At 51.4% G+C, this 19,794-nt stretch overlaps 1 protein-coding gene across 1 annotated transcript; it reads left to right on the top strand.

Moving 5' to 3' along the window:
• Positions 1 to 18,316: 18,316 nt before the first annotated feature.
• Positions 18,317 to 18,769, top strand: LOC137839280 (uncharacterized). Its single transcript, XM_068648400.1, has one exon. The coding sequence runs from the start codon at positions 18,317 to 18,319 to the stop codon at positions 18,767 to 18,769; it is 453 nt and encodes a 150-aa protein (XP_068504501.1).
• Positions 18,770 to 19,794: the final 1,025 nt, after the last annotated feature.

Here is a 19,794-nt window from a genome sequence, read left to right as displayed (position 1 = left end):
GAAGGGTCTCGGTCATTTTGGCACACTTGGACGAACTTTCCCTTCCAATCTTTGTAAGACTGCTGGAAGATAGAGAGGATCGACCTCCCAGCAATTTCGTTCAGGCTCACCCATGGGCGATCTCCAGGATTCTTGGCCTCAAACAGGAAAAGGAAGACATCTACCGAGGCCGGTAGTCCCAAGTGCGCGCACATAATTTGAAACGCCCGCACGAATGCCCAGCTGTTGGGATGAAGCTGGGCGGCGGCGATGTCGAGCTCGGTTAATAGTTCCCGTTCGAAACGGGTGAAGGGAAGCCTGAGTTTCACCTTCTTGAAGAGGGTAGTGTACACGAAGCAGAACAAATCGCCGTTGTTCCCCTTGTCATCCGCGCAGATCGGCACATTAGGAGGGCAAGGCAGCACCATTAGTTTGTCATCGTGCTCCTTGTGGAACGAGAGGTTGGGTTCGTCCCCTTTTTTCAGCCGTAGCACCGTCAGTGCAGAGTTCACTGAAGAAGTCTCCTTCAGCAAAGTTGAGTTGGCCCATGGGTAGAGCTTCTTGTAGTCTGGAGTGGGGATGGAGGCTCCTCCGACGACTGGTGGAGTTGCCTGAGCAAGGTAGGGGCGAGAGGTTGCAGGCCTCTCAGCCTGGGAAGAGGGAGCACCAGGTGCTCGCGGTAGGTTATGCGCTTGGGATGGAGGGTTTCGTGACGAGGGAGGAGGGTTCGCGGTGGTCTTTGTACGAGCCATCACGAGAACTGCAAAGGAAAAAAGAAAAAAGAAAGATGAACGAATGTGGTAGAGATCGACTTGATTATGGACGAAGGATGAAAAACGAACGAACGAAAGTTCGTTGCGATGAAAGTAAGGGAAGATGAAGCCCTAAGTTACGAAAAGGGAGAAAAAGAAGAAACAACCCACAGCGTATGCACCAGACAGTTAATGGATGATGCGAATCGGTTAAAATGCAACAAATATCAACAGAAGAAGTAAAAGAGGTACCTTTCGATGATCGGATAAACGTTGAAAGGAGTTGGGGATTGAGAGAGTCGAAGAGCGTCGTGGGTTTGCAGAGAAGACTCAGAGTGTTTCCAAGGCAGAATATGAAACAGTAAAAATGAAAAGGGTTTAAGGGTTTTTCAAACGATTTTGGAAGCGCAAACGACAGCTAAAGATGACCGTTGATGAAGCCACGTGTCGAGCGATTGGAAAGGTGTTTGGTGGAGCGTCAGAAAAGCAGAAGCTACGAACGTTTGGAATTCTGCGCCAGCGCCACGTAGATCGGTAGCGACGTGACTTCTTTAATCTTTTCGCTGGACAAGTCTTCGCTTAAGGCTGGGGGGCTTGTGTACCGCCCTGGTAGTAGGAAGTGATGACGTGGCAGCAAGCTATTATGTAGGAGTGTTGAGCAGGGCCCATGGCTGGCAGAAGGCAAGGAAGTCAGGGGGGCTCGTGTAGTCGCCATTTATTAAGTTAGCGTGCTCCGATCTCTAGCCTACCTAAACCGGCGGTCACCAGGTTTGTGATGAAGTCGCCGGATGCGAACCCAGACGACCAAGTGATCAGAGATCGCCGAAAGGAGGACATCGCCAAAGAATCAGGGAGGTTTGTTCCAGGCTTTCGAAGCAGAGGATAAAGTCGTCAGGTGGTCATTCCCTAGCTAGCCAGAGGTTGAGGTCGGGGAACAGCTTACCTGAACATGCACGATGAAGCAAGTGAAGTAGATCATGAAGGCGGCCGGCAAGACCACAGGGAAGGTGTGTATGAAGGCACCCGTGCTCGCTACGCAGAAGAGATCACGCTCCAAGACAGCTATGCGCTGAGTTGCTTCATGCATAAGTAACTTAGCCAAAAGCCTGAAGAGTAAGAAGTGGCGCCCAAGTTAAGGATGCTCCAGATGGTGACACGTGTACAGATGGATGCGAGCCATGTGTCAAGATGTGTAACTGTCAGGAGAGAGAAAGTGCACAGGTATATAAGAGATTCTAACGAACTTCTGAGGTACGCGCGTTTTAGATTACTTCTTTACGCTTGCGAGAACTTGAGTACGCTAAGAGAGAATTTCACACAGTTCCTGAGAGTTCTTGAGTTTTCTCTTAGTATTTGGTGGTTCAGCCTCTGACTTGGGCTTCGGAGCGCGATCGGCCGCAGCGGCGCCATTCTGTCTTTTTGCAGGTTCTTGAGGTGAATCAGAGCGAAGGACGGAGGCTAACACGGCGCAAAGTCGATCCAGGTTTGACGAGGCAAGGCTCCTGCGTCTTGGTCAACAGGCAGGATCATGTCCAGATGTGTAACTGTCAGGAGAGAGAAAGCGCACAGGTATATAAGGGATCCTAACGAACTTCTGAGGTACGCGCGTTTTAGAATACTTCTTTTACGCTTGCGAGAACTTGAGTACGCTGAGAGAGAATATTGCACGGTTCCTGAAGTTCTTAGTTTTCTCTTAGCATTTTGGTGGTTCAGTCGCTGACCTGGGCGTCGGAGCGTGATCGGCCGCAGCGGCGCCGTTCTGTCTTTTGCAGGTTCTTGAGGTGTGTACCGTCCCGTACCCGGGCGTTGACTAAGTCAAGGTCAAAGTCAACACAAGGCGTTGCCTAGGTGAAGAGACGTTAAGTGCCAGCGTCGTCAAGAAGAGCCGTCGCCAAGGCATGGCGTCGCCTAGGTGAAGGCGTCGCCCAACCGGGGCGTCGCCAGATCAAACAATACTAAAGCAAGGCAATCACAGTGTGGTTCCCCGATACCCATGGGTAGGAAAGACCATGGAGGGAGCGACGCCGTGGGAAGGCCTCAGGTCCCAATAACCCGGGGCAGCGATAAAGAGAAGCAAAAGGTGGCTTCAAGGCCATAGTGATAGCACTAGTGTAGGGCAGCCTGACTCGTGAAGTACCCCTGCCGCCCCAGAGACGCCTTTGGGACAGATACGACTCAAGAGGAAGGTCATGCCCAGGTTAGCCGGGTGCAGGGTACGAGAGGAAGGCGGATACGCTCTCAAAGTAAGTGACTAGATGATTGGGGGCATGAGTTGGCACCCAAAAAGTCACCCCTAGCGCAGTAGCACTCCCAAGCAGGAGGGCTCACACGTAGAAACGTCCCCAGATGGGCAGAAACGCCCCCAGATGGGGTCACGGCGTCGTGAGGCCCTCCACGTGTACGACAGCCATGTCAGAATAGAAACACCCTTTAGTCAGGTGCCAGGTAATTAAAGTCATTCAATACAGTTTCCGTTTCGAGCATTCAGGTACTATAATGGCTCCCAAGCATTTCAACGTCTTAAATGCGCTACGTTTTCTAATTAGATACGCTGATTGAGTGCGTTACATTTGTAATTAAAGGCGCTTTAAGGCGCTTTAAATGCTTGGGTAGTTTAAATAGCGTGGAGAATGTTGGAAACAGAGTTCGAACTTTTGGCAAATTTACCAGAACTCTCTAGTTGCTTGCTCGTGCCTTGTGGTTACGTACAAGGGACTGGGAAAAGATCTTTGCCTGAGGGAGAAAACACACACAGTACACAGTTCTTTTTACCACCTTCAGAGTGCCATACGCGGTGCTCAGAGACGGAGGTGCACAGTTTTGGTGTTTCTTGCTGGCTGACTTGAGCGTCGGAGTGCAAACGGCCGCTAGGGCGCCTCTTTGTCCTCTTTTTTGCAGGAATCCATAGGTAACCAGTGGGAAGGAGTCCCTAGCTGACGGTTGAGGTCGCGCACGAAGACGTCCCAGTCAATCGGACGGAACATTTGGCGCCCATCGTGGGGCCGATATAAAACATCAGTCCCATCACAAGTTCGAGAAAATCTACCAAGTTACAGCAACGTTGGAAAAGGTTGGAGTGACAATGGCCCCCACCAGACGAAGTACAGCACGCGCAGCCCCAGCAGAACTATCCATGCAACAGGTCCTGGAGATAATGAGGGGGCTGCAGCAGGATATGGCGGAGTCGAAACTGGAACAGGAACGAATGCAGGCAGATCTCGATGCCTCGCATGAGCGGAATGAAGAGCTCCACCGCGTAAATGAGGAGTTGCGCCAGGGCCTGAGAAATGATCGGAGGCGGCATGGACATGACGAGATGGAGAACCATTCCCCACCCAGGGAGTTTTCCACTCCCTTCTCGCAGGAGATTCTAGATGCAATGATCCCGAACACGTTCGCGGGGCCCAAGGTGATCTTCACCGGGATGGAGGACCCGGAGACGCACCTTGCTGCATTTCATACACAGATGGTCCTGGTAGGCTTTTCTGACGCTGCCAAGTGCAAGCTCTTTATGAGCACCCTGACTGGGATGGCTATGGACTGGTTCATCAGCCTCCCGAACGGTCATATCACATCTTTCCGCCAATTGTCACGATTGTTCAGGGAACAATACTTAGCAAACAAGGCCCCGTCGCCGGTCTCCTACGATCTGTTTGATGTGAAGCAGTATCAAGGGGAAACCCTGAAGGAGTACATCAATCGCTTTGGGGCCCAGGTCGTGAAGGTTGGTACGACGGAGGAGCCTATGATCGTGTACGCGTTTGTAAAAGGCGTGTGCCCCGGTCCTTTTGGAGAATCCATCATTCGCAACCGCCCTAGGACTTTCGCTGAGCTACGGCGTAGGACGGTAGAACATATTGCTTCTGAAGGGGAGGTGTGTGTGAAGCGCACCAGCGTCATACCCTCACGCTCGAGGGGACTGGCGCGAGCTCAACCCGTCAGGGTCAATGAGACCACGACGGGAAGAAAGAAGCCAGATGCGAGACGCCCCTACGAGGCCAGAAAGCCCCAGCCCCGGGGTCCAGCGGGAGGTGATCGCCCGGCCAGAGAAAGAGCGAGACCGGCGAGGTACAACTTTATGGTGGAGCTGAAGGACCTGATCGCCGTGCCTAATATAGCTGAGAGGCTGAGGCGATCGGCGAAAACCGACAAGGTGTTAGGGCCTCGCAAAGACTCTTGGTGCGAGTTCCACGAGGCTTTCGGGCACCACATTGATAAATGCCTGTCGTTGGGTTACCATCTAGATGAGCTGGTGAGAACTGGGTTTATGAAGGATTATGTCGCGGAGCCCACAACGACCGCCACCTTGCCGTCGTCGGCGGAAGAACCAGCACATGAGATGCCTGTGCTTGGCGAGGTCCACACCATTGCTGGAGGTTTTTTCGGCGGGGGACCCACCGCCTCCCAGCGGAAGAAATACGCGAGGGGGGTCAATTCAGTCGAAGAGAGAATCTCGGGTGAGCCATGGGAGTCGGATCTCGTGTTCACGAGAGGAGATCTCCACGATGTGGTACCCCACGACAACGACCCCGTTGTCATCTCAGTCGTCACAGGCGGCAGGAAGGTGCACAGAGTGCTTGTCGACCAGGGATGTTCGGCAGACGTCATGTTCTTGTCGACCTTTAATAAGTTACGGTTGTCCCCCGACCTGTTGAGGCCCTACACGGGGTGCCTGTATGGGTTTGCGGATAACCAGGTGGAAGTCCGGGGCTACCTGGAGTTGAGGACTACGTTCACGGATGGAGAGGCCTCCCGTACCGAAAGCATCCGGTACCTGGTCGTGAACGCCAACTCCGCCTACAATATTTTGCTGGGCAGGCCGGCGTTAAACCGTTTGAACGCGGTGTCCTCCACACGCCACATGAAGATGAAGCTGCCGGACCTCAGTGGCAAGGTGATAGTTATCAAGTCAGACCAGGAGGAGGCAAGGAAATGCTATGAGAACAGCCTGAAAACGAAGAGAGGCGTGTTCATGGTATATGAACGTCCGCCGAGCGCAGACACGACGATGATTGAGGCGACGCCCGCTGGGTCGACGCCTAATGAGGCCATACCGGCGAGGGCGACGCCCGAAGCAGATGCACCCATGGAGGAAGGCCCTGACGACGCGGCGCCCGTGGAAGAGGCGGCGCCCGTCGAGGATGATAGTAGGGAACAGCCAGCGGCTAACGCTGTAGAAAGGGAGATTGGCGGCAAGACATTCAAGTTAGGGAGTTTGCTGAGCCCGGAAGAACAGGAAGGGGTGGCAGAAGTGATTTCACGCCACCTGGATGCCTTCGCTTGGTCCGCCTCGGATATGCCCGGCATCAACACCAATTTCCTGTGTCACCACCTCAGCATGGACGCCACGGTCCACCCCGTGCGCCAGAGAAGGAGAAAGTTCAATGAGGAGCGACAGCAGGTGGTGAAGGACGAAACGCAGAAGCTGTTGAGGGCTGGCCACATCAGGGAGATTCAATACCCTGAGTGGCTTGCCAATGTCGTCTTGGTGAAAAAGGCGAATGGAAAGTGGAGGATGTGCGTGGACTTCACGGACCTGAATAAGGCGTGCCCAAAGGACTCGTACCCGCTGCCCAGCATCAACGCCTTGGTAGACAGTGCGTCCGGCAGCAAGGTGCTGAGTTTCCTGGATGCCTTCTCAGGGTACAACCATATCAAGATGCACCCAAGAGATGAGAACAAAACTGCATTCATGACTGAGACTTGCAGTTACTGCTATAAGGTGATGCCTTTTGGGCTGAAAAACGCGGGCGCCACGTACCAGAGGTTAATGGACAAGGTCCTGGCGCCCATGCTCAGGAGGAATGTGTACGCCTATGTAGAAGACTTGGTGGTGGCGTCGCAGGATAGGGCGCAGCACATGGCGAATCTGGAGGAGTTGTTCGTCACAATATCCAAGTACCGCCTCAAGTTAAACCCTGAGAAGTGTGTTTTCGGGGTAGAGGCCGGTAAGTTCTTGGGTTTTATGCTCACAGAGAGGGGGATAGAGGCGAACCCCGACAAATGCGCGGCGATTATCGCCATGCGAAGCCCGACGTCGGTAAAGGAGGTGCAACAGCTGACAGGGCGGATGGCGGCGCTCTCGAGGTTTGTTTCCGCTGGGGGAGAGAAGGGGTATCCATATTTCCAGTGCCTCAAGAGAAACAGTCGCTTCGCATGGACTGATGAATGCGAGGCGGCTTTCATTAAGCTAAAGGAGTACCTGGCGACGCCACCGGTCCTCTGCAAACCGGTGACGGGAGTGCCCCTCCGGTTATATTTTACTGTGACAGAGCGGGCTATCAGTTTTGTGTTATTCCAGGAGCAGGACCAGAATCAGAAGCCCATCTATTTTGTAAGCAAGGCATTACAAGGAGCTGAGACGAGATACCAAGCGCTGGAGAAGGCAGCGCTAGCGGTAGTATTTTCTGCCAGGAGGCTCCGTCATTACTTCCACAGCTTCACGGTGGTGGTGATGACAAACCTCCCTATACAGAAGGTGCTGCAGAAGCCTGACGTGGCGGGAAGAATGGTGCGCTGGGCGGTGGAACTGTCAGAATTCGACATCCAGTATGAGCCTAGAGGATCCATCAAAGGGCAGGTGTACGCAGATTTTATAGCGGAACTTTCGCCCGGAGGTGAGCAAGAGGTGGAAGTGGGCTCGCAGTGGCTGCTCTCGGTTGATGGCTCTTCCAACCAACAAGGGAGTGGAGCGGGAATAGTCTTGGAGGGACCCAACGACATACTGATTGAGCAGGCCCTGCGTTTCGCCTTTAAGGCAAGTAACAATCAGGCGGAGTATGAAGCCCTAATAGCAGGAATGCTCCTGGCCAAGGAGATGGGCGCGCAAAACCTCATGGTGAAAAGCGACTCCCAGCTGATTACGGGGCAGGTGTCGGGTGAGTTCCAGGCGAAGGACCCACAGATGGCGGCATACCTGAAATACGTCCAGTTGTTGAAGGGAGCATTTAACGCTCTTGAGCTGATACATGTCCCAAGGGAGCAGAATGCCAGAGCTGACCTGCTTGCAAAGCTGGCCAGCTCAGGCAAGGGGGGTAGACAGAGGACAGTGATCCAAGAGACTCTCAAAGCTCCGCGTAGATTTGTGGAAGACAACAGGGTGGATGTCCTTCAGATTTATACAACAAGGGGAAGGCCGAGGAGTCATTGCTCTTTGACCCAAGATACGTAGAGGGTGCCCCGCATCAGCACGTACGCGGATGTGCCCGAAGGAGAGCAAATGCAGGTATGCGTTTTGACCGAGGGAGACACCTGGATGACGCCCTACAAGCGATACCTGGCGGATGGGGCTCTCCCAGTGGAGCCTGAAGAGGGTAAAATGGTCAAAAGGAACGCTGCAAGATATTCCCTGGTGGATGGGGTGTTGTGCAGGCATGGTTTCACTCACCCTATCCTAACGTGCGTAAGTGGCGACGAGTGCACCAGGATAATGGCGGAGCTACACGAAGGCATCTGCGGGAGCCACGTAGGGGGAAGGTCCCTAGGCACGTAGGGGGAAGGTCCCACGTTGAGAAATCTGTGTGCTGAGGTAGGAATCAAACAAGTGTTCGCATCGGTTGAACACCCCCAGACCAATGGACAAGTGGAGTCGGCAAACAGAGTTTTGCTGAGGGGGTTAAAGAGGAGGTTAGAGAAAGCCAAAGGGGCGTGGGCGGAAGAGGTACCAAGGATCGTATGGGCATACCACACCACGCCCCAATCCTCTACCATGGAGACGCCTTTCAGTTTGGTGTACGGGTCGGACGCGATGATTCCGGTAGAAATACATGAAAGCTCACCACATTTTCAAAACTTTGTGGTGGAGGAATCCAATGAAGAAAGGCGGATAAACCTGGATCTACTAGACGAGGCCAGGGAAGAAGCCAGAATAAAAGCTGAAGCGATGAAGAGAAGAGTAGAGCGACAATATAGCTCTAAGGTAAAGCCGCGATAGTTTCAGATCGGCGACCTAGTGATGAGGAAAGCTCACCCATACGAGCTGGAGAATAAGCTGTCTCCTAAGTGGACCGGACCCTTCAGAGTTACTGAAGCTAAGGGCAACGGTTCGTACTGCCTAGAGACTTTGGATGGAGGTCCTATCCCGCGCAGCTGGAATGCAACCAACTTAAAATTTTATTTCAGTTGACTTATGTAACAATTTAGTTGAAGGGGACGCTCTTTTTCCCTCTCGGGGGTTTTTTAATGAGGTCACCCAAATAAAAGGTAAAACCAGTTTGAGAAAAAGAAGTGCCTTGGTTTTCAGCCTTTATCTTTCTCCGTTTGAAGTAATGTGATGCGTCGCCAAGAAAGAAGGCGTCGCCTAGGTCAAGGTGTCGCCAAGAAAGAAGGCGTCGCCTAGGTGAAGGCGTCGCCTAGGTGAAGGCGTCGCCAAGAAAGAAGGCGTCGCCCAGGTGAAGGCGTCGCCTAAATGAAGGCAGGCGCCGTCGAGGAACATGACGAAGGAAAAGCGCACAATATGCGAAACGTATGCAGAGTAAAGCGACGTTGCAAAAAATCAAATATGATATAGAAAAGTTGATGTTACGAGCAATGTTAAATACAAGTGGGCATAATGCGGTTAGGGCAAATATTACAACTCATGCAAATCACAAAAGAGCCACTTTTCAGTGGCCATCGGAGTCAGCATTGGAGGAAGACGAAGCCCTGATCCCAGCCCGCAGAGCTCGAGTAAGTCGTGTCCTCCTCTCTTGGTTTATTTTCGAACCTGCACCAAGGGAGACAAATATGTCAGAGACACCATGAAGCAAGACATGCACAGTTAGAAAGCGATAAAAGCGGAAGTCTCTAGGGCAGTGACTCATACCTATATACTTTTCGAGAGTTCCAGCGCTGAACTCCAAGCTGATCAAAGTAGCGGAGTCAAAACTTCCCGCTTCAGCAAGAATCCGGCAAGCTATTTGATCACTTGGAGCCAGCTTCTTGAAGGGTTTAGTTTTGAGGGCTCTCGCCTCTCTCACCCAATACAGTGGAAACCCGTCCAGGGCGTCGGGAACAAGGTCAGTGCAGCAGATCTTGAAGAACCGGCCTTTCCACCCGGTGAATGAGTTTTGGAAGGGGGTTAGGAGAACTCTCCCAGGAACGTTGCTGAGAGTTACCCAGAGGTTGTGCCTTTGCCTCTTCACCTCAAAGAAGTGAAGAAAGAGGTCAACCGAGGATGCACAACCCAGAAACCCGAAGAGGATGTCAAAGGCTTTGACAAAGGCCCAGTTGTTGGGGTATAACTGTGCCGGAGCGACATTGATCTCCGTCAGCAGTTCCTTCTCGAACCGGGAGAAGGGCAGGCGCACGCCGATGGTCTTGAAAACCACCTGGTAAAGGTAAAAGAAGGGGACCCCTTCGTTGGCCCGTTCGTCTCCACATACTGGCTCCCCTAGAGTGCAAGGGAGCACAGCGATGTCGTCGTCATGCCTCCTCGCGAAGGCCCGGTGATCATAGGAACATGAATCCTCTTTGTGTTCCCTTATGGCCCTGGTAGCGAGTAAGCATGAACATTCGTCAAGAAGTTCACTCGAAGCCCAAGGGTACAGGTCCTTGGGACTGACCCTGGAGGAGGTAGCATGAGAGGACATTCTTTAACAAGATCTGGGATTGTCAAAGGCGTATGGCCCGCCGGAAATGCAAGAGTCGAGCGATGGGAGCGAATGCTGAAAGAACCCTTCGTGAGAAGAGAAAGGGTGCAAGAAGAGAGAGTGTAAGTAGGTTACGAAGAGTGCAGAAATGATGAGAACAGTTTCAGAGTTTGAAGAGTTAAATAAAGCGGTTAGAGCGCCAAACGACGCGAATGGATGCACCGCACGATCGAGCCACGTGGCAGCAGATGGAAGGGTGGCCCGGGCATCCCTGGTTAAACTCAGAACACGTCGTATCGACAGAATGCCCAGTGGTACGATGCGCCGTCGAAAGTGGATCAGGGGCACAGTAGGAGTCAGGATCAAATCGAATGACCGAACGTCCCATCAGCCATACAAGGAGCGCCACGTGGATCAAGTCGAATGACTGAACGTCCCATCAGCCATACAAGAAGTGCCACGTGGATGGCATGGGGAGAACCTTGAGCTCTTCGCTGTCCCAGGGGTCGACCAAGGCCAAGGTCAAGGTAAGGACGACGCCCAAGGCGACGCTAGCGTGAGACGCCCAAGGCGACGCTAGCGTGAGACGCCCGAGGCGTCGCCTGGAAAGACATAAAGGACGACGCCAGCGTGAGACGTCGTGATGGAGATCAAGCTCAAGAGGACATGGAGGCCAATCAACAAGATCAAGACGAGGTGGAGGCACAAATAGAAGACGCCCATGGAGGTCAAAGTCCACCTCAAAGGATTACAAGAAGCATGTTCAAAGCTTTGGGAGCTAGAGGACATTTATTTTCTCTTTTTGTAATTTCTTTAGTTGAAGGTGCTTAGAGGGAAACATTAGAAACCTCTTTTGTTTTAGCATCTTTTAGTCTTTAGTTAAGAGTCTTAGGGGGGGTGTGTTAGTAGATAGGTGTAGGAGTAAATAAGGAGGTGCCAAAGTGAGAGAAGGGATCACACCTTCCTCATGCTTTGTTTTAGGCGCAAATTCTAGAAGCTTTTTAGGAGGGAGTTTTTTTGAATTTGTATAGCTTATATTTCAGCACCTTAGGCTATAAATAGAGGTGCTCTCTTTGTATTTTTCAGATTTGAATTGATCTAAAGAAACTATACTCAAAATTGGAGTGAGCATTTGGAGAGCTTTTGAGCCTTCTTCTCTAGTCTTATCTTGAAGGATCATGGTTTCCTCAAGTGGCGGCTTGCACACTCATCTAGGAGCATCCATACTTCTAGTGGCGTGATCATCCAACCTTTCTTCCATCTTCATGAGCATTCTCTTCTCCTTCCTTTCTTCTCTTGTTAATTTCCTTGTCTTAGCTTGTTTTCTAATTGTTTTGGTTCGACAATTTCAGCTTGTTATTGTGTAGCTATGGTTCATTTGTGTTCTTGGCTGTTCTTCATCTTTTCTTCTTCAATTCCAGCATTTTGATTCGGTACCTTGCTGTTTTGTGTTGTTAATTAGTGTTTTTGCCTTTCCTCCATCTCTTTTGGTTCAATTTGACAATATGTGGAACATCCAAATGAGTTTGGGATTTGGTACTAGCTTTTGGTGAGTTCTTGTCTTAGAACAATGATCCAACTCTAAGAAAAGTGCCTCAATAATGTCCAGCTCAAGGTGATTCCTAAGAATGTCAAGAATCATTCTCTATATGGCTAGTGGAATCACATCACGTCGCGGGCGTCGCCCACCAAAATATCAGCGAGGTCGCCTCCCCGATACCCACAGGTAGGAAAGACTGTGGAGGGAGACGAAGTCGAAGAGGGCAAAGCTAGTTACTGGCGTCACCTCCCCGATACCCACAGGTAGGAAAAACTGTGGAGGGAGATGAGACCGCCAAAACGCCAGCGAATCACTGACAGGGCGTTCCCCGATACCTATGGGAAGGAAAGACCATGGAGGGAACGACCCCCCCCCCCCTTTCAAAACACTCGGCGTTTCAGACACCCGAGGACGACACGGCGCTGCTGTAGCAGGCCTCTCCTTAGGCGTGGGCGTCGGGCGTCAAGGGTCAAGGAAAGGACCGTTTGGGTGTTAGAGACACCCCGTGGACGATACGGCTCCACTAGGTGAGCCACTCCATGGGCGTGGGCACTGGCGCGGGACTGTTCCCGAGAATTCAGGGCCTCCCAATGAAGTAAAAGAAGCGGGTATAATACGAGCAAAACAACTGAAGCACGCGAAGGCAAAGAATGCGAATAAAATCACACAGGCAGAAATATCGCGAAGGCACAAAAGTAATCATAATAAAATCCCAGAGTTGTAGCAAGAGTGCAGATGATTCAAAGAATTACAAATTTTTCAGAGAAGGTTAAAACAAGTATAAAAGGAATGGGCTGATGATCGAGGGTGGCGGCTCAATCGTCTATCTCCAAAGGCACGACCTTTCCATCAACAATGTGGTGAGTGGAATCGCAGCTGGAAATGTCGATCCCCGGGTTCGTGCAGACTGCTTGAGCCAAAGCTTCTTGGAATCCCTCCTCGAAAGTACCCGCCATCTCCTGGATGAGGGTCTTCTTGTCCTTCTCTAGTTCTCCAATGATGGTGTCCCCAGAAGCCACCTGCTTCTCCAAAGCCTCCTTCTCCACGCGGAGTCGGTTGACCTCGATTTGCAGTTTGTCGTAGTCCGCCCGGAGAAGGCCCATAGCTTGGGTCTGGGACGCCATTTCCCCTTCCATCCGCTCCATTGCGCCAGTTTGCTCACAGCAGCGGGCCTTCAAGTCCTTTTGCACTTTTTCGTAAGCTTCAACTATGTTTTGAAGGCTCGTCACCTGAACTTTGAGGGCAACTTCCCGGGCGTAGAAGTCAGTCTGGAGCTCCAACGCCTCTACCAGTTGTCCCTCAGCTTCTGCTTTGGACTCTTGCGCCTGCTTCGGGGAGGTTTGGTAAGCTTCATTCTGGCATCCCAGGGTTTTCTTTTCCTCCTCCAGAGCAGTTACCTTTGTTTCCAAGGCATGGAGAGTTTGAGCTTGCAGGACAGCATTCCTGGCCTGGGCGCGCCATTCAAGGGCCACCGCCAAGAAGGCCCCCAAGTAGAAGGGCATGCCTTCCTTCCTGTCGGTGCCCTCTGGCATGGTTCCGCCACTGAAGCCCCTCATCAGATGCATGATTGGAGGAGGAATGGCGATGAGATCGGGGGCGGCAGCAGCAGCGACGGGAGCAGGGGAAGTGGAGACTCCCACCGGTGGCGGGGGCGGGGCAGACTCGGCACCTTCGCCCCCTTCTTCTTGTACTGTTGTGGGTGGAAGTGAGGTCGCGCTTGGAGGGTCATCCATGAAGGGATTCCCTCCCTGGGGCGACGCCTCTAGCAGAAGAGGAACCCGCGCAGATTTTCTCCTCTTGAAGGGTGCCACACCTTCCGAGTCCTCATCGTCCGATAAAATCTCCAAGACCCGTTTCCCTTTGTCAAGGGGGGTTGGAGCCGGTGACGAGGCCGCCGCTAGGGGAACGGCGGCGATGGGCAGAGGAGAGCTGGGAGTCTGAAGCGCCTCGGGGCTATGTGGAGATGACGGAGATGAGCTTAGAGGGGCTTCGGCGGTGATTGGAGGTGGCGATGACAGAGTTGGTGGGGGAATCGGATCAGCAGCAGGGGCGGAGGAGGCGCCCGCCTTGGCGGCACGAGCCTCCTTCATTGCTTTCGCCAGCATCATCCTTTTAGAGGCGTCCATCACCGATCCTACATCAAAACAGACCGAACAGCAGAAATTAGGGCCAAAGCAACTATACAAAATTACAAAGCACATAGATGCGGGAGACGCAAGTAACATGGCACCATGGGAAACAGGGGAGGAAGCAGTGGGAACAAACATCCGGTAGCAGGGTGTTCACAGCAAAGGGGACGAGGGAAAAGTCTCCTTACCAAAGTATGTTGTCAGGGCGTGAGCATTGTATTCGCTAGCAACAAGCTTCAAAGTATCAAAAACGATCCCCAACCCAGCCAAGGCCTTGCTTACTTCCCTGTCAGCAGGAGATAGCTCTTCCAGGGCTTTGGCCCTAAGCAGCTTAGGGCGCTCCGTCCAATAGAGGGGAAAGCCGTCCAAGGCTGTGGGGTCGTGCTTGGCGCTGCACACTCTGAAGAATTTCCCTTTCCAGTTCTTGTAAGAGTTTTGGAAGAGGGAGAGGAGGATCCTGCCCGCGATCCCGGAAAAGCTTACCCATAAGCTTTTCCCCTGCTTTTTCACTTCGAAGAAATGCAGGAAAACGTCTACGGAGGGAATAATGCCCAAGTGCCCGCAAAGGATTTGAAAACCCCTTACGAATGCCCAGCTGTTGGGATGGAGCTGGGCGGGCGCGGTATTGATTTCGGTGAGGAGTTCCCGTTCAAAGGGGGTGAAGGGGAGACGCACCCCTACGCGTTTAAACACCGTCTGGTACATGAAGAAGAAAGGGTTCCCCTTTCTAGGTCTGTCGTCCACGCAGACAGGTTCCCCAGGCCTGCCGGGACGGACGGATATGTGGGCGTCGTGAGTGCGGCAGAAAGCGTTAAAGTTATACAAATGGGGATCCCCACGGTGAGCTTCCAGGTCCTGGAAGGTAGTCAGGCTGGTACACTCGTTCAAGAGCTCGTCGGGGGCCCACGGGTAGTAGGCTTTGTAGTTGGACTTGGGGGTCTTGGGGGAGGAATCAGGCTTCGCGTTCGTGCGCGTCATGGTGTAAATAAATAGCTGGAGAAAGAAGAGAGGAAAAAGGTTTTAACAAGTGTAGCCATGACAGGAAGGGGAGTGAACCCCAGGAAACATCACCCACGCGAGAAAACCCAGAAAGAAGGAGAAGGGAACAAAGAAGGAAGGAGAAGCGGAAGAACGTAGTAATGCATGAATGTCAACAGTCCCAGGAAGTTCAATAAATCATACAATGCGACGAAAGGGAAGAGTCGTGAGTATTCGAAAATCATACCTTTGTTGTCAAAGTGAAGGCGGAAGAAGAGCACAGGAAGGAGAGAACAGCAATTGCAGAGGAAAGGGGTTTGAAGACGACGAACAGTGCAGAGACGCAGAAGGAATGAATGTAACAGTGGGGTGAGCGCGGGGTTTGGGGGTAACTTAAACGTTACATTTTGCAACCCAAGAGGCGCTAACTAAGAGCCGTGAGATCGTGCCGCTTGTCAAAGAATCAATCGCCCAAGGGAAACGCAAGGGTCTCTGAGGTTGGCCGTGCGATGGGCTACGTGGCGCGCGATCAAGGGTAGCCCCAGTGTAGGGCAGCCTGACTCGTGAAGTACCCCTGCCGCCCCAGAGACGCCTTTGGGACAGATACGACTCAAGAGGAAGGTCATGCCCAGGGTACCCGGGTGCAGGGTACGAGAGGAAGGCAGATACGCTCTCAAAGTAAGTGACTAGATGATTGGGGGCATGAGTTGGCACCCAAAAAGTCACCCCTAGCGCAGTAGCACTCCCAAGCAGGAGGGCTCACACGTAGAAACGTCCCCAGATGGGCAGAAACGCCCCCAGATGGGGTCACGGCGTCGTGAGGCCCTCCACGTGTACGACAGCGATGTCAGAATAGAAACACCCTTTAGTCAGGTGCCAGGTAATTAAAGTCATTCAATACAGTTTCCGTTTCGAGCATTCAGGTACTATAATGGCTCCCAAGCGTTTCAACGTCTTAAATGCGCTACGTTTTCTAATTAGATAGCTGATTGAGTGCGTTACATTTGTAATTAAAGGCGCTTTAAGGCGCTTTAAATGCTTGGGTAGTTTAAATAGCGCGGAGAATGTTGGAAACAGGGTTCGAACTTTTGGCAAATTTACCAGAACTCTCTAGTTGCTTGCTCGTGCCTTGTGGTTACGTACAAGGGACTGGGGAAAGATCTTTGCCTGAGGGAGAAAACACACACACATTACACAGTTCTTTTTACCACCTTCAGAGTGCCATACGCGGTGCTCAGAGACGGAGGTGCACAATTTTGGTGTTTCTTGCTGGCTGACTTGAGCGTCAGAGTGCAAACGGCCGCTAGGGCGCCTCTTTGTCCTCTTTTTTGCAGGAATCCATAGGTAACCAGTGGGAAGGAGTCCCTAGCTGACGGTTGAGGTCGCGCACGAAGACGTCCCAGTCAACCGGACGGAACAAGGTGAATCAAGGCGAAGGACGGAAGCTAGCACGGTGCAAAGTCGATACAGATTTGACGAGGCAAGGCTCTTGCGTTCTGGTCAACAGGCAGGATTAGTCTTCTTTCAAACGTTTAGGATTGACGAAAAAGAGAAGTTTTACACTTTCTTTTGAGATCGATTTGAGAGATTGCCAACAATTTGTTAAAAGGTGTTTTTCCAAGTTTAACAAGAATGTTTTTAGGCTTTGCTGTGTTTCGAGAACTGATCAATAGGGTTTCTGGTGTACTGTAATTCCAGGTGTTTTCTACCCTTGCTTAGTTTCTTGTAATTGTTCATATTACACTCTGTAAAACTGTTTGTAAAATCCTATAAAGTCAGTGTGATTCTGGATTGAGGTGTTGGCTGTGTGCAAAGAGGGTGAGTAGGTTGTGTGGGATTCAAAGTCACCTCTTTGTGGTGTGTGTTTGTAATCTGTGATTGGTTACATAGTGGAATACTCAGTGGTGTGACTGGGAACTGGATGTAGCTCAGGGATTTAGTGAACCAGTATAAACCTTGTGTGTAAATCTCTTTATCTCTTCTCTCCATAATTGTTTGATATTTCCTCTGTCATAAGCAACCGGTAAAATCGTAATTTTAACCGATTATAATTCTGATATCAGTTTTTGTTCAACTATTTGATTGGCTTTCTAAATTGCTTTTCTGAGTTGATTGTTAAAGATCCATTCTAAGGAAAGTATTTGAGAAAATCTTTTATAAACAATTCACCCCCCTCTTGTTCTAGCCATCAATCCTAACATCTTTGTGTCAACGTATATGATATATTTAAGTCACCAACTAATAAATATTGTCTAAATTACCCACAATTTAAAAAATATGGCGACAATAGCTAAGTACCATTTGAAGTTAAACCCTGAAAAGTGCGTGTTCGGGGTTGAGGCAGGTAAGTTTTTCGGTTTCCTATTCACTGAGCGTGGGATAGAGGCGAAGCCCGACCTCGGTGAAAGAGGTGCAGCAATTGACAGGGCGGTTGGCCGCCCTGTCCAGATTCGTATCTGCTGGAGTGGACAGGGGCCACCCCTACTTCCAGTGTTTGAGGAGGAATAGTCTGTTCGTGTGGTCCGCAGAGTGCGAGGAGGCATTCCTCTAGCTAAAAGAATACCTGGCCAAGAGCAGGACCAAGTATAGAAACTGATATACTTTGTGAGCAAAGTATTACAAGGGTCGGAGGTGAGGTATCAAGCCCTAGAGAAGGAAGCCCTAGCCGTGGTGTTCTCAGCTAGGAGGCTTCGTCATTATTTCCAGAGTTTCACAGTGGTGGTGATGACGGACTTACCTATCCGGAAGGTGCTACAAAAGTCGGACGTGGCAGGAAGGATGGTGCGTTGGGCTGTGGAGCTTTCGGAGTTTGATATCCAGTATGAACCCCGAGGCCCCATGAAAGGCCAGGTATTTGTGGACTTTGTGGTGGAGCTCTCCTCGGTGGACACACAACGAGGGGAGGAAGCTAGCTTCAAATGGATGCTTTCCGTGGATGGGTCCTCCAATCAGCAAGGGAGTGGAGCTGGCGTGATCTTGGAAGGACCGAACGGGCTGTTGATTGAGCAGGCCCTAAGATTCGCTTTCAAAGCCAGCAACAACCAGGCAGAGTATGAAGCTCATAGCTGGGATGCTTTTGGCTAAAAAGATGGGAGTGTGAAGCTTGCAGGCAAAGAGCGATTCCCTTTTAGTCATGGGTCAGGTGACCGGGGAGTATCAGGCCAAAGACCCGCAAATGGCCGCGTACTTGGGGTATGTCCAGATTCTAAAGGACTCGTTCGCAGTGTTTGAGCCGGTGCACGTCCCGAGGAAGTAGAATGCCCGAGAGCTAACTTGCTAGCCAAGCTTGCCAGTTCGGGCAAGGGGGGAAGGCAGAGGACGGTCATACAGGAAACCCTCAAGGCACCGTGAAATTTTATTTCTGATAACATGGTAGGCGTTCATCGGGTCAGTACTGCTAGAGGAGGGGGGAGGAGTCATCGATCGTTGACTCAAGAAACGCTGGGAATGCCCAATGTAAGTGCTTACCCAGTCTTAGAGGGGGAGCCAATGCATATATGCATAGTTGAAGAGGGGGACACATGGATGACACCCTATAGGCACTATCTAGCTGATGGGGTGCTTCCATTGCAGCCCGTTGAAGCCAAGAAGATAAAGAGGAACTCCGCCAAATACACCCTCGTTGATGAGAAGCTGTTCAGACATGGGTTCACCCACCCGATTTTGGTACGTGTGAGCGGAGACCAGTGTACACGAATAATGGCAGAACTCCACGAGGGGATTTGTGGTAGCCATGTTGGAGGACGATCCTTAGCATCAAAGGTCGTTCGTCCAGGTTATTATTGGCCGACAATGAAAGAAGATTGCAAGAGGCATGCCTAGCGGTGCAAACAGTGTCAACAGCACGCCGACTGGCACAAGGCACCGCCAAAAGAGCTGAGGTCGATTTACAACCCGTGGTCGTTTCACAGTTGGGGAATCGACATCCTGGGGCCCTTTCCTTTGGCGGTAAGGCAGATGAAGTACCTTGTAGTGGCCATAGAGTATTTCACGAAGTGGATAGAGGTTGAGCCAGTAGCACAGATCACAGCTCATAACATCCAACACTTCGTATGGAGAAATGTAGTGTGCCGTTTTGGCGTGCTGAGGCGTTTAGTTTCCGACAATGGCACGCAGTTTGCGAGCCAGCAACTAGGCAAGCTATGCACAGAGGTGGGGATAAAGCAGGAGTTCGCATCGGTTGAGCATCCCCAAACAAATGGGTAGGTTGAGTATACCAACAGAGTCCTACTCAGGGGTCTGAAGAGAAGACTCGAGAAGGCCAAAGGGACCTGGGCAGAGGAGGTTCCTAGAATAGTGTGGGCATACCACACCACGCCTTAGTCCACCACCAGAGAGACACCCTTCAGCTTGGTGTACGGGTCTGACGCAATGATCCCGATAGAGATTCAGGAGAACTCGCCACGTTTTCAGAGTTTCGTGGCTGAGGAGTCTAACGAAGAGAGAAAGGTGAACCTGGATTTGCTAGATGAGGTCAGGGAGGAGGCGAGGATCAAAGCTGAAGCATTAAAGAGAAGGGTGGAGCACAAGCACAGTTCCAAGCTAAGGCCTAGATAGTTCCAGGTCGTTGACCTGGTAATGCGGAAGGCTCACCCGTATCAGCTAGAGAACAAGCTATCCCCCAAATGGATTGGCCCAATCAAGATGACGGAGGTCCTAGGAAACAGGGCGTACAGGCTTGAGACTTTGGAGGGAGGCGCAATTCCTCGTACTTGGAATGCGGCCAATCTCCAGTTTTATTTTAGTTGAACTCTAGCATTGTACACAGTTTAAGGGGACGCTCTTTTTTCCTTTTTAAGGGTTTTTTAACGAGGTCACCCAATAAAATTACGATTGAAGTATACATA

The sequence above is a fragment of the Phaseolus vulgaris genome, chromosome 3 (genome assembly GCF_051622355.1).
Source record: "Phaseolus vulgaris cultivar YP4 chromosome 3, ASM5162235v1, whole genome shotgun sequence".
Taxonomy (NCBI): domain Eukaryota; kingdom Viridiplantae; phylum Streptophyta; class Magnoliopsida; order Fabales; family Fabaceae; genus Phaseolus; species Phaseolus vulgaris.
The sequence above is the reverse complement of the archived record's forward strand: the minus strand, read 5'-3'. Positions and strand labels throughout refer to the sequence as shown.

Excerpts from the sequence above, each read along its gene's own strand:
- LOC137839280 (XM_068648400.1), top strand. The coding sequence starts at position 18,317 with ATGGTAGGCGTTCATCGGGTCAGTACTGCTAGAGGAGGGGGGAGGAGT.